Source organism: Balearica regulorum, chromosome Z (genome assembly GCF_011004875.1).
Source record: "Balearica regulorum gibbericeps isolate bBalReg1 chromosome Z, bBalReg1.pri, whole genome shotgun sequence".
Classification (NCBI taxonomy): Eukaryota; Metazoa; Chordata; class Aves; order Gruiformes; family Gruidae; genus Balearica; species Balearica regulorum.
Genome location: NC_046220.1, coordinates 63,245,940 through 63,259,750, shown reverse-complemented (window position 1 = coordinate 63,259,750; position 13,811 = coordinate 63,245,940). Strand labels below are relative to the sequence as shown.

Sequence of the window (13,811 nt, the reverse complement as noted above, 5' to 3'; positions counted from 1 at the left end):
ACAATAGGGCAGGAAACTTTACAGCCCGTGGTGTTTATTGCCTCGGCTCCTGGCACAGTCTGTCTTCCCTGAAATAATCTCCGTTGTGTACGACTTCCAGGTGGGCAGGGCGGGTGAGGCCAGGTCTCCGCCTTGTTATTTTTGCACCGAGTGTCAGACGTACGGCAGGAAAAACAATAGATTGAGGACCAAGGCTATAGCAGCGGGGCTCTTCAGCAAGGTGCATGTGAAGCGAAACGGGGCAATGTGTTTTTAATGGCCTTGTAGAAAGGTGTGTTGCTATTTCATGTTATATGAGGGGTGAGACTGGTATAAATGTATTATCGAAGGGTTTTAAAATAAGGCATTAGTTCTTTTCACTGTTATGAATACTAGCTGTAAACAGACGTAGAAAACCAATGTGGAAGAAGACTCGTAGGTAGTTCCAGATGAACTAGACAAATAAGCATTATTGGAGAAGTTGAAAGGGCAAAAGAATATAAGCAAAGGACCAAATTTAATAGGAAATAGTAAGAGAGTCACAATGTAAATATGTTGTGGTACTGAAAATGGAGATGAATTTGAGTGTAAAATGAAGACGATAGTTACCTCTTGTGGACTTTTGAGGAAAGACAATTGTGTGCTTACTGCATAAAACGTTTTTGTCCTATTTCACAGCCTTTGTTCAGATCGAATTAGGATTGAGGGGTACTAGCAGTTAGAAAATAAGATCCAGGATTTTTTCTTTTCATAAGGTTCCTGCTGTTGTAAATTAATTGAACAATTTACTGTTGTCAAGTGAAGTGTACAACTATTATCTTTTCCTAATTTATATTTACATTCCTATTGTATAGTCATTTTCACTGTTCTCCATATTTTGCTTTGACTGTTCTTGTTTGTTCTACAAATTTTTCCAACAAAAAGGAAAGAAAGAAAAGAAATGAAGGATGGAAGTTATTTCTTTAGAAAAAAGATTAAAAGCTCTATCTCTGTTTGCAATTTGCATTTGGGAACTATAGATACCTCCTTTTTAAGTAATAATAAAGTATTGGGTATTGATTGAATTTTTTTTTTCCATCACTTGTTTGTAAGTACAGCAAGGAATGATTACTGCACTTTGCTAATTGTGGGGTTTTTTTCCCCCAGTTATTATTTGAGTGTGCCCAAATAATTGTTTCACGAAAGAGAGAGGTCTTGAATGGATAATAGTAACCTCTAACTTTCAGAAGTTAAGCCATTGGTTATAGAAATGTTAAATAACAAAGATTCTCAGCTTCTATTTTTCCCAAGGGCATCTTAACATGAGATAGTTTCAAGTATCATGCCTTACATTGAATAAAACTACATTAAGGGTTTGATTCTTTTGGTTAAAATAGGCAGCTGTTGGGAGGGAGGCTATTTCCAATTAAATACTTCTCCTATTGGAAGTCAAAAGATTCAAAGATTAATATTTAGTTCAATAAAATGCATGGGAAAAGGCAGGCTAAGATGTAGGTTAATTAAGTGCAGCAGTCTGTTTACTTCTTGAGAATATTTTTAGAAATGGAAAAAAAATCTGAGTAAAAGTAGACACACTGATGTAAATAATTTCAGTGTCCTAAAATAATTCTCTAGGATTCTTGAATTCTGGAGTCTTTCTTTGAATATCTTCAAAATCAGCTTTTGAATAGGAAAATATATGTACACGGAGTATGGAAAAACTAGATTTTATATTTAAGATCTAATTTTAGATTTCCACCACTGAAAAGAAACTGAACACTGGCTTTTCTTTTGATAAGGAAGTAAACCAGCAAGGCTGGGGGAAAGAGGCAGGAAGAGGAATGACATTGGAAGGTAAAGAAACAGGAAAAACTTTTGGAGTCACTTTCTGATTTCATACTTATCACCATAGAGTGTGTGTGTATGCTTTCATTAAACTATCAGGTCCAACACCTCAGCAATGGAAAGGGCCAGACAGGACACTTGGAACATTTTTCTCTTTCCCTGTGCTCCACAGGCTGCATAGCCTCGACTGTGTACTGCAGCAGCAATTTTTTCCTGTGGTCAAAAGCAACAGCTGCCACCTTTCTAACCACAGCAGGCTTCAGAAGAGCAATTTGTCTATTAGACAGAGTTTGCAGAACAAAATCATTCCCTGGACTGGCTGAGACAAAGATGTCAGGCTCGGAAGCCTTTTGTGTACTGAATTTGACCCATGGAGCAACAGTTGGACCACACTAAGCAATGCAATTAATGTCTTTTGAGGATATACCTGTTCTATCATTCTGTCTACAAAGGAAGACATGCCTGGCTTTTAAAGATCTCTTTTAAATGGTTTGGGTTAGTTCAAAAGTCTGTCCTTTCTTCTACAGGAGCCAGGGTCAGGTACCTCAGAAGCATGTAAGATAGGATGAACGTTCAGTACTGTCTTTTCAGAACAGTCTAGAAATTGGTGACTTTGCAACACAAAAACAGTTGTCTTGTACACTGTTGTACAAAAATTTGTCCAGTAATACCTTTTTACGTTGAAACTGCCTACTAAAACTGTGTTTAATCTCTTCCTGGGTTATCAGAGGCAATGAGGGGAAAACATGATCCCTTTTCATTCTATCTTTATGATTTTATAAATCTCTGAAGTATTTCCTCTGTTTGTTTTTTTTTTCCCCAATCTGAAGAATCCCAATGTAGTTGTTCTTTGAATGGAGTTCACTGCTCACTGCAGCTGATTGTTACTAATTCAAGATGGCTTAGTAGAACAGGAGAAGGTTTTGGCAGGTGGGAGAACAGAAGGAGAGGGAGTTTATAACTGTTGGGAGGATCAGAACTGCACATAATATTTGTGTGCTTTATGGTGTTACAGAGTGGAATAATGAATCTTTGTGTTTTGTTCTCTGTTTCACCATTGCTATAATTTCCTTCTTTTCAGCTGCTTCTTGGCTGATTTTTTTGTTAAACTGTTATGTCTCCAGAATGATTAGATCAGCTCACAGTTCATCACTGTGTGTGTAAAGTCAGAAGTGTGTCACTTCACATTTATTAAGACTGAAATTCACTTCGTTAGTGGTTTTAAACTTTACTCAGTTTTGTGACATTCTTTCACATCTTTTTGTGGCTGCCTTTAGTACACTGTACTATCATCAGTAAATTTTGTCACTTCATTAATCCCACCTTTTTGTAGATGAGGTATAAATATGTGAAAGAATATAGAACCCAGCATGAAACCCTGCAGGGCTCCCCACTGGTCACCTAGTTCCATTCAGAAAAATGAGCAGCCATTTCTGTTTGTTTCCTGGCTTTTAGCCATTTATCCCTAAGAGGATCTCCCTTCTCATCACACAGCAGCATAGTTTTTTTAGGACCTTTTGGTCAGTAGTCTTTGGAAATCAAATAGATTCTATTAACTGATCTCTGTCTATTGTGACTTCTTCAAGGAATTCCAATAGATATGTGAGTCAAGATTTCCCTCTGTAGAGGAGACTCTTTTCCAGTACATATGCATTTAGATTAGGAAAGACGAGGATGGGGGGAATTACACTTGTCTCTGAGCAAAATACATTTGGGGGTGTGTGTGTTCATAATGCTGTCTCTAAGAGAGTTCCGTCTTTAAGAGACACTTTTTATTTCTACTGTTGAATGTAAAATGATTACAGTTCTTGGCCATACTTACCGTGCTGGAACAATCTTTCATATAACCTGGAAGCCCAGGAAGCACGCAGTGTTGTTCGGTCACTTTACTCAAAAGCTAGAGCAGAAAGCAGGCTTCATTTGCTCGCCTAGTTTGTGGTGTTGAGCAGGCACACTGTAGCACAAAGTGCGGTTTGGGATTTTGCAAGCATTGAAACAATCATGGCATGCTAGAATGCACTGTCTTCTTGAGAAGAACAGTGACTTAAAATGGTGCAAGTAAGCAGGATTAGGTCATCATCTGTCACAGACACGTAGAGTTTTCCAACTAGTAGTGTCAAAGAACATTTCTCATTGCTTTGACTGTATGAGACTTAAGATCAATGGGAAATCAAAGGGCATTTCCATGGTACAGGCTGAACTGATTAACTGTGGATGTAAATCAAAGATGGTTTACAAACCATCCTCAATAGCTTTCTTAGTTGGAGTCAACAAGCTGTTTTTCGAGCATTAGCTGATTGCATTCAAGTACTGAACTATCCTGGCAGTAATGGTGTGTGCTGTTTGCACTAAATAGACGCACTTTACCTGCTGTTTATGTTGCTGACACAATAGACATATGATAGATGCTTCTGCAGCAGCATCTGAGAGCACTGTAGGGCCTTAAAAGCAACACTTTTTCCACTGTGGTTTCATGGTTCACCTGATGGTAGAACCAAGCAGTAAGATAAATCTAATGAGCACCTGCCACATCAAATTCAGTGTAGTACACTTACTGTCTGCATGGGAGTGTTGAAAAGTCTCTCAAATTCCTTTCTAAGATCCTCCAAGCAAGTTGTGCTGTGATGGAGGTTTGTTGTGGCACAGAATGGATTCAGTTCACAGAGTGGGTTTGGGTCTAGTTTAGCAGTCCTAGTAATTTTTGGTTTTGGTTTGTGCAGTTGTTTGTTGGTTTTTTTTTGGTTTGGGGTTTGTTTGTTTGTTTTTTAACCTAGAACCATGGATACCATAATTTTAGAGATCACACACTCTACAGAAACAGTACCCTGACGCTTCTATGTGTTCCACTCCAGACTACTTGTGTGGAAATAACCTCCTCCTATGAAAGTAATTCAGACCAGTTTCAAAATTCCTTTTGTTTAAAGACTATTGGAGAGGGCTGGGGGGAAATGGGAGAGGATATAAGTAAGTTGTAACATGTTATGCACATGTGTGAGTTCCTACTTAAGGTCTGGATTTTCTGTAGTTTCCACAGAGTGCCTTTTTCAATTACTTTGCTGTTGTTAATTTTATCAGAGAAACCAGTAAATGTTTGTTGCCAGATAGTAAGGTCATAGAAGTAACACTGAGGGTAATTTATGTGTCAATAAAGATTTTTAAATGTTTGTATAACTTGCAGCTTTTTTGACTCACATTGATCTGAAGAGCTAAAAGTATATCTATTATAGGGGTATAATCAATGTAGAGTGTACAGTGAATTAAGTTACAGACAGTCCTTTTTTTCTGAAAGATGTAGCGACAAAATGGATGGTTTAGTGTTAAAAGGCGCTAGATTTTCTTCTGTTCCTTCAAATGCAGCTTAAGGAAAAAAACCAGTTCCTAATGGCAGTTACAGAGCTTTAAATTAGGAAGTACTAAATACGCTGTCCTCTTGCTATAGTGAGATCTGTGTGTGCCAAACACAGTCATGACACAGAGCCAAGTATGTTTCTAAGGAAAATGGCCCAGGAATTCAAGGCATGTATTCACTGTTCCATCCACTGTCAAGAGCCAAATGGATGAAAGGACTGAGAAGTGAAGTGTAAGAAGGACTTTAAATGTGTTTGTCCAGCAGGAAAAAGTGATTACTTATATTGTGGGGCTGCAGTCTCATTCCTTTGGCTCAACTGAAATAATGTTGCCCTAGGATTAGCTTTGAACTATTTAATTGTACTTTGCTTGTTCTGTCTTGTTCTCCGCCCCCCCGCCTTCTGGTTTTTGCCTTGGCTTACTCAGTCCTCTGCTTACTTTGCTTGATTTTGTCCTTACTTTACTATAAAATATACAATTACTTCTTGTCTGAAACTGTGAGTGAAAAGTGAAACAATATGGATATATATTTAGTAATTCAAGCAAGAATTAAGGATCTCTAAATATTACAAAGATTTTAGCCTATTAAATTTCTATCTTAAAATCCATCCTGAGAACACAGACCAACTGCAATGTATCTTACATTGTATTAGATGCTGCTGAATGTTCATCATGGTTTGTTTCTGAAATGCTTTTTAACTTCTTCATTTAAAGAAAAAAAAGTATTCCATTCTGTATGAGGCTTGACTGTTACAAAGCTTTGCTTTAACCACGTCTGTCTGCTATAATTTATATAGGTTTGATAGCACCTGAGTCTTACTTTCAGGGAAATGCCAACATATGGCATATCATTCCAGTATTAAATAATTTGTCCTGAGGCAAACTGTCAGGTTTTATATTGCCTTAATGGGACATGTCTAGTTTTGTTTTGTTTTGTTTTTTTAACAAGACCGCTAGGTGGGGTCAAAACACTGGGACCCTCTGGATGTTGATTGCGGGTACCTGATGAACGTGGTACATCACACACAGCGCCGGCTTCCAGCGTGCAGCGCTGGTCCTCCTGCAGCCTGTAAGGCTAGGAAGTGTTGCTTAACCAAGACCTGTGCTTTCAAAAGATAGAAAGAGCAAAATGGGCTTACTGATATTCTTAACTTTACAAAGCTTCATACAGTAAATTACTGATTGAAAAAATTGTTAATTTCGTTCATTGTGATTTGCAAATCTGCTCTTACGTCTATCTGTAGGAATGTCCCCTGAAGTATAAATAAGGTGCAGCAAGAAAAACTTAATGGTATTTATTTGCCATTAAAGTATTTCAAAACTAGAAGATTACTAAATCATCTGAATTAGATGCCCTTCTGTCCTTGTCATTCTCTCTCCTTTTTAAAATCTTTAAAATCTTTAATCTTCCACTTTACCCCTGAAGCTGTTATCCCAGACCTTTTGTCAGCAGACAATATAGTTTTCCATCCTATATGAAGCTGATGTGCTCTGATTTTTGTGTAGCTGCGTGGAAATGTCAGATCTATTAGCAAGTACAGTAAATTGGTTTGTATATATGTTTCCCAGAAATACATTTATTAATACATTTTTTTCTGTAAAATTATATTTGTCATTGTAACTAATACTGTTTAAGTGAGGATTAGTTTGAAAACTGGAAGTACTATTGAATATTCTTGGATGGAGTCATAGCTATCCATATGTAATCAGAGTTAAATGAGACAGCAGGCTTAAATCTTGACCATATTATAAAGTGATTATCAGTAGTAAGAGCATATCATGGACAAGCTTGCAGGTTTTTATGTTTGTATTTTCAAAAGCTGGTATTACCCTTTGCTGCTTCTGCTTCATAGACAAGCTTTCTTGTTTTATTTTAATAGCATTAATGGAGCATGCCAGCAAAGGGTTGCTTGGCATGTTCCAGTCATGGAAAATGTTTCTAAACAAACCACACTTACATAAATGTTTAATATGTTTAAAATACTTATTGCACAAGTTAAAAATCAGTCTGTAAATTCAATTGCTTTGTTTGTCTTTGCAGCAGTTATCTTGGCCACTGTATTGCTGTAATAGAGTATTATAAAAGTCCTTCTGAAATCAAATTTCTGTTTTCCGGAAGCAGCAAGTAATTAAATTTAGGTTTGTTGGTAAAATAAATTACCTGGCATTCTAGCAAAAATAGCAGTGATTGCAGCCTGTAACTTAGAAGATTTGTTTTCTTCTTAAAAATCCTCTTTTAGAAGTAGCTACTAAGCTTTTAAGTTGTTGTTCAACTCACACTAATTTTGGTAGAAATTGTCATTCTTACTGCTTTTGGGATTGGCAGATTAATACCATAATTTGTGAAAACAGCTGCTTCTGTAGTACTCTTTGTTGTAGCTGAAAGCTCAAACCAAACTTTCTATGCCTTTCCTCCTGAAGTTCTCACAGATGGATGAAGCAGTGCACAAATGCGTATTTCAGCCTGCCCTGTATGTCATTCCACTGCCATTATTACACGCCAGAGGACTCACCCAAGAAAAAGACCAGTGCAAGTTGCCGACAGAGGCTAGTTAGATATTCACAGTAAAAGTGCAATGTAAATAACCATGCTTTAATTTTGAAGGACCTCGCAGGAACATAGGGACTGGAAGGGACAGTTGGGGTAACCAAGTAATATAATCCATTTTATATGCTGGTCAAGCTCCATGTTATAAATAGAGGTGTTTTTACTTCCTGGTGCTTATTGGGCAGCTCTTTCAGAATCTCACTGCCCTGATGGTTACAAATGTCTCTTAAAATTCTAGCTTACATGTATTCCTGACCCATTTATTCTAATTTGTTCTTATGTCAGTATCACCTCTTAGCACCAATAGCTCTTTTCCCTTTGGGGCACTTAAATGGGATGCTTAATGACAGCAATCATCTTGAGACTTTTTTTGCTAGACTCTACCCATGCATTTCATATGTGTTTCTAGCTGTAGTGCAGGCTTAGGTGCCTATTGACACTTCTGATCCTTCGTTTAGGCCAGCACAACTGTTTTGAAGTCTCATATCAAATAGATGATGGAACTGATAAACTGAAATATAACAGTCCCCCCTGCATTTTTTGGTCCACTTCATTTTCACCCTGACTCTTTTCAAAGTATGACCCTACCAACAGTTATGTTGCAATCATTGATGGAGTGGTCTTGAGGGACAGAAATGACCAGCGGAGGGAGGAACAGGAAAGAATAATAATATCTGAAGGCAATACTGCTGCTGCACATGAACCTTATCCTTAACTCAGGCTTGTTTAGATACGTCTACCATTCTACACTGCACTGCAGAAAGTTGAGTGTAACATCTGAAACAGTTTGAACTAGTCAGTTCACGCATTAGCAACAGCCTACCCACAGCCACATAGGATAATTGCAGTATATGTGTAACATTATTTACAGACCTATATTTGTTTATCCTTCTGTCTAATTTAAACTGAATAAACTTCTGACTGCTCAGTCCAAGCAACGGTTGTCTCTTCTATAGTGTTGCTGCCATTTACCAAAAGCAAGCCTAAAATAATAATTGCATCTTGTTGGTTCAGTTGCTATTTGAAGAAAGCTGTTTGCTGTTGCATCTGGTTCCTACCATTATTAATAGAATTTTTTTTCCAGTTTATATCTGGGATGTTAGAGTTTTCCCCCAGTGATACAATTTACTGTAATATTTTCTCTCTAATAACATGACAAATGTAGTTGCAGAGCACTTTTGAAACAGTCATACTGTTTTAGCTATACTCTTCTTTCTTGTTTCTTTGTAGTCTATTTAATTTTGGCATTGTTTCTTGAACAAATAAGATAAAGTTAGTAAATTATCTGTTTTGTTGCAGTATGCTACATGGAGTTTGGGGAATTTATTTATTTATTGTGTAGACAAAGAATATGAAATACTAAGCCATGAAAGAAATGGCTAAGATTTCACCTATGAATATATTTTTACTTACATGTTTTTTATTAATCTGATATCAATCCCTGAGTACAATCTGATTGAGTGGTAGCAAAGTAATGTCATGTCTGTAAATGAGTATTTGAAGAGTTGCATGTAGTGATTGGTTTTATGTGAAATGCTATGTTACAGACCCACCTTCATTTGATCAGCTAGAAAGGCTTCCAGGTCTTTCTGAGTTTGTACTGCCTTTGTTAATCTACATAAATGACTGTTTCTTTGTATCAGCAGGAGGAGACAAAGTATCAGCATTTCAAAACTAGGCAGTTCTGTGTTTTCTTGTCTCTTAACAGATAGACAACGACCTGTTGGCATTTATGGCCATCATTTAGGCACCTGTCAAATTTGTATGTGTATTCCTCAATACAACTAGCCAACATACTAAGAAATGCATCTTTTTTTAGTATTTAAAAGTAGTGCTCTGCAGTAGTCAGGGACTCTGCATTCGAGTTCATGAAATCAGTCCGACTTCGATTATTAATTAACTTGTTGGACAGGCTGAAATTAATCTGTTGGTGCTGTGACTAGTTTAGTGTTTGTTTCTGATAATGCGAGGTTGGTCAGTGACAGAGCTGTGTTTTCTACATGTCTAGGTGAAGGTAATGAATGGCAGAAAGCTGTAAGTTCCCTTTAAAAAATAGTTTTCTGCTTCATATCCTGCACTTTAGCGTAGTTGTCAGCTTTATGTTGTTCAGGCTGTTGTTTTCCTTTTAATCTATTTTACTTTTATTTTTACCTTAATTTGGCATATTTCATGTTCTTTCTGATATTCTCAAGCAGGCTGGAGGAAAGCGGTAGAGTTCAGAGCCTTGAACCTCCTTTTGAGGAGGTACCCTTTCAGCTCCCCTGAGGTTGTACCAGAGCTGCACTAGCAATGTGTGAAAAACTAGACAAAGGGCAGTCCATGCTAATTCTTAACCTTTTACTTTCATGAAAACAGCTTAATTTATGATAAACTTCTAAACCCCACCTGGAGTACTGCGTCCAGCTCTGGGGGCCCCAGTACAGGAGAGACATGGAGCTGTTGGAGTGAGTCCAGAGGAGGGCCACGAAGCTGATCAGAGGGCTGGAGCACCTCTCCTATGAGGACAGGCTGAGAGAGTTGGGGTTGTTCAGCCTGGAGAAGAGAAGGCTCTGGGGAGATCTAATTGCAGCTTATCAGTATCTGAAGGGGGCCTACAGGAAAGATGGTGAGGGACTGTTTATGAGGGACTGTAGTGACAGGACAAGGGGTAATGGGTTTAAGCTGAAGGAGGGTCGATTTAGACTACATGTTAGAAAGAAATTCTTCACTGTGAGGGTGATGAGGCACTGGAACAGGTTGCCCATAGAAATTGTGGATGCCCCCTCCCTGGAAGTGTTCAAGGCCAAGTTGGATGGGGCTTTGGGCAACCTGGTCTAGTGGAGGGTGTCCCTGCCTGCAGCAGGGGGGTTGGAACTAGATGATCTTTGAGGTCCCTTCCAACCCAAACCATTCTATGATTCTATGAAATGAGATTCAAACTCTCAGTAGTCCAGTGGAGAATCTATCAGAGAGATAGAACACAAGTGGAAGGAATATTCTTTATTCAGGTTTCATTTTCAGACTTAAATCATCAATATGCTGAACATTTATGTTTCTGTATGGCAGTAGAAGGGAAAAGTAAACATCTTGTCTACACTGGTATGGGAAGATTTAAAGAAACTGTAGTGACACAAGGAAAAAAAATTCTAAACTGTTGTGATTTAACCCCAGCCGACAATTAAGTACAACACAGGCGCTCACTCACTCCCCCATGGCAGGACAGGAAAGAGAATCTGAAGAGTAAAAGTGAGAAATCTCGTGGGTTGAGATAAAGACAGCTCAATAAGTAAAGCAAAAGCTGCGCACACAAGCAAAGCAAAACAAGGACTTAATACACCACTTCCCATGGGCAGGCGGGTGTTCAGCCATCCCCAGGAAAGCAGGGCTCTGTCACGCGTAACAGTGACTTGGGAAGGCAAATGCCATCACTCCGAATGTGTTCCCCCTGCCCCTTCCTTCCTTCTTCGCCCAGCTTTATATGCTGAGCATGACATCATATGGTATGGAATATCCCTTTGGTCAGTTGGGGTCAGCTGTCCTGTCTGTGTCCCCTCCCAACTCCTTGTGCACTTCCAGCCTCCTAGGTTGGTGTGAGGAGCAGAAAAGGCCTTGGCTCTGTGTAAGCACTGCTCAGCAGTAACTAAAACAACCCTGTGCACCAACAGTTTTCAGCACAAATCCAAACCATAGCCCCATACTAGCTACTATGAAGGTAATTAACTCTATCCCAGCCAAAACCAGCACATCAACATAAAGTGTAGATAGAAATGTCTTTAATTCTTGTTTTGCATAAAAATAATTTTGGCTAGGCTATTTCTAGACAGTTCCTCTTATAGACAAGTAAGATATTTAATAAAAAACCTTGCTGTGAAACAGAAGCCCTATGTGTGGCTCTCTTCAGATTGTTGGCATTTCACTCATCTGCTTTGTTTTTCCTTCAGGCTAAAATTGCCTATCCTTTTATGCATGCTCCCTGCATTGTATGCCAAAACCTATCTGAGCACTTATGCACATACCACACTGCTTTTGTAATAAAATTACTACAGGTACAGTGGCTAGTGTTAAGTTAGAAAGGTATTTGATACAAAATAGTGTTATGTAAACATCCCTTTTAGTAGCAAGCTCTCTGGGTGTGTTCTTATATTTCTTTAGTTACAGCTGAAAGTTTTAAGTTGTCATTATTGCGATAACAATATATGATTTATTTGTTTTAAATTATGTGACTGAAATAGGGAGGCAGATAGTAGGTCTCTGTCAGCCAGAGATCCTCCTCTGATGCCTCTATGATCCTCCTATAATACTAAATATTGCAGTAAGTTTTACTCCTTGAATGCAAGTTGTCTTTTAATTACTATCAAATTATCTCCCTCAACAACTACATCATATATAACTGAGCTATTAATTTAGTCACCCGGTGGACTGGCGACTTGTGACTGTGCGGGTTTCTATTAGCCCCACTTTAGTCAGTTGCCTAAGTGTGTATCCTTCTCCTTTATACAACCAAGTTGAATGTTGGTTTCTTGGGGTAGGAGGCTAGAAGCCTCTTTTTCTGAAGCCAGTATCTTCTTAACTTATATTTGGATTCATTGCTCGAAATCACTTTTTTTTTTAATATTGTCAAAAAGATTAGTGTAAAGGCAGCCACTGATTGCACAGTACACTAAGATCAGTTACATATGTAAACTTTTCTGCTAGCTAAAGCTGAAATATAGTTGATTTATGTAATGAGGATTAATAGTACAGAAATTACAGTAAACTTATTTACCTCTTATGACAACAGAGTGAAACTGTGTATTTAAAATCCACGATTACATTTTCAAGTGAGAAACAACTGGAAATTTTCCTCCCATGACTGATTATGTGGTAGACGTCCTGTATAAATATAAAATTATTTGTTATAATGAACACAACCAAATGACTTTTTTTTTTTTTTGATGTCCTGTTTTGTACATCTTTGCAGTTCTTGGTCTTCATAATCGACAAATCACTATGTGGGTTTTACTCCTTATTTCAAAAATGCAAATACTGTCTGTTTCCATAGAGTTTCAATAACTCTAATTCTGTTTTTCTTAGAAGATTGAATCATAATTTAATCTGTCTGGTTTTATCAATACCAAAGTTTTTATCCCTGTCCATACTTAGTCATTCTCTAGATGGAAAAAGTAGAAGACAACCCTCTCATTTATTAAAAATTAGACTTAATTGATAAGGGTAGTGTCTGTGTATGGTCCTGTTGGACAAGCTATGGCTCTAAAAAGGGCTTTGTTCTTGCTTCTAAAAATATTCTGTAGTTATTAAAGGTCTGTTGCCTTTTTTTAATGTTTACTATAAAGTACCTCTTGAACTAGAATCTTCCTATGCAAAGATCATTTTTATACTTTCAGGTCCATTGGGCCACGGCTTGTGTTGAGAATGACATTAGGAGCAGAAATTACTAGCCAGCTCAAGGCTTCTTCATACATAGCATCAGGCCGAAACCTTTTGAGATGGGACCTGTCACCAGAGCAAATTAGAACAAGAACAGAAGAACTAATCAGGAAGACAAAGCACGTATATGACAGTGTCGGGATGCTTGATATTGGAGAAGTAACACATGAAAATACTGTACGGGCCTTGGCAGATATAGAAATGGAATACGCAGGTTAGTGTACATTTTCTTTCCATAGGGCATTCCATCTGCACATAAAGAAACATTGAGAAAAGATAGCTGTTGCTTACAATTCTGATCCATATTGTTCTTGTGTAGAAGCCTCTCAAGGATCCTCTGGTCATATTAACCTTTCAGGACCTCTCAGCAATATGTAACATGATCAATTACAAAGTTCTACTGCCTTATTCTATAGACAAAAGTGAGGATTAGCAAAACTGTGCTGTTGATGTCTTTGACGCATCCAGAGAATTGCATTGGTCACCTGGGGTTTTTTGCATGTGAAGCTCCACAGTTACATTTTCTTATTCGACTGTGTGCAACAACCACTAGGAACAATGTACAACAGTGTAGGCTGCAATGTCTGTGGTATGCATAATACATTCAAACCTGATAAGCAGTGCTTTTTTCATACACTGCAGAATCTGAGACAAGGAAGTCAAATGGAACAATGGAAAGGTTGATAAGCTCCTAGTAGAGAAAATG

The 13,811-nt window shown here is 37.9% G+C and overlaps 1 protein-coding gene across 4 annotated transcripts in view; it reads left to right on the top strand.

The window, feature by feature from the left end:
- Positions 1 to 13,811, top strand: part of NLN (neurolysin) — a 41,205-nt gene that overhangs the window by 521 nt on the left and 26,873 nt on the right. For all 4 annotated transcript variants that reach the window (XM_075739419.1, XM_075739418.1, XM_075739415.1 and 1 more), the window contains exon 2: positions 13,063 to 13,319. In XM_075739419.1, coding sequence (XP_075595534.1) covers positions 13,063 to 13,319 — 257 coding nt within the window. The remainder of the gene's footprint in view (positions 1 to 13,062; positions 13,320 to 13,811) is intronic.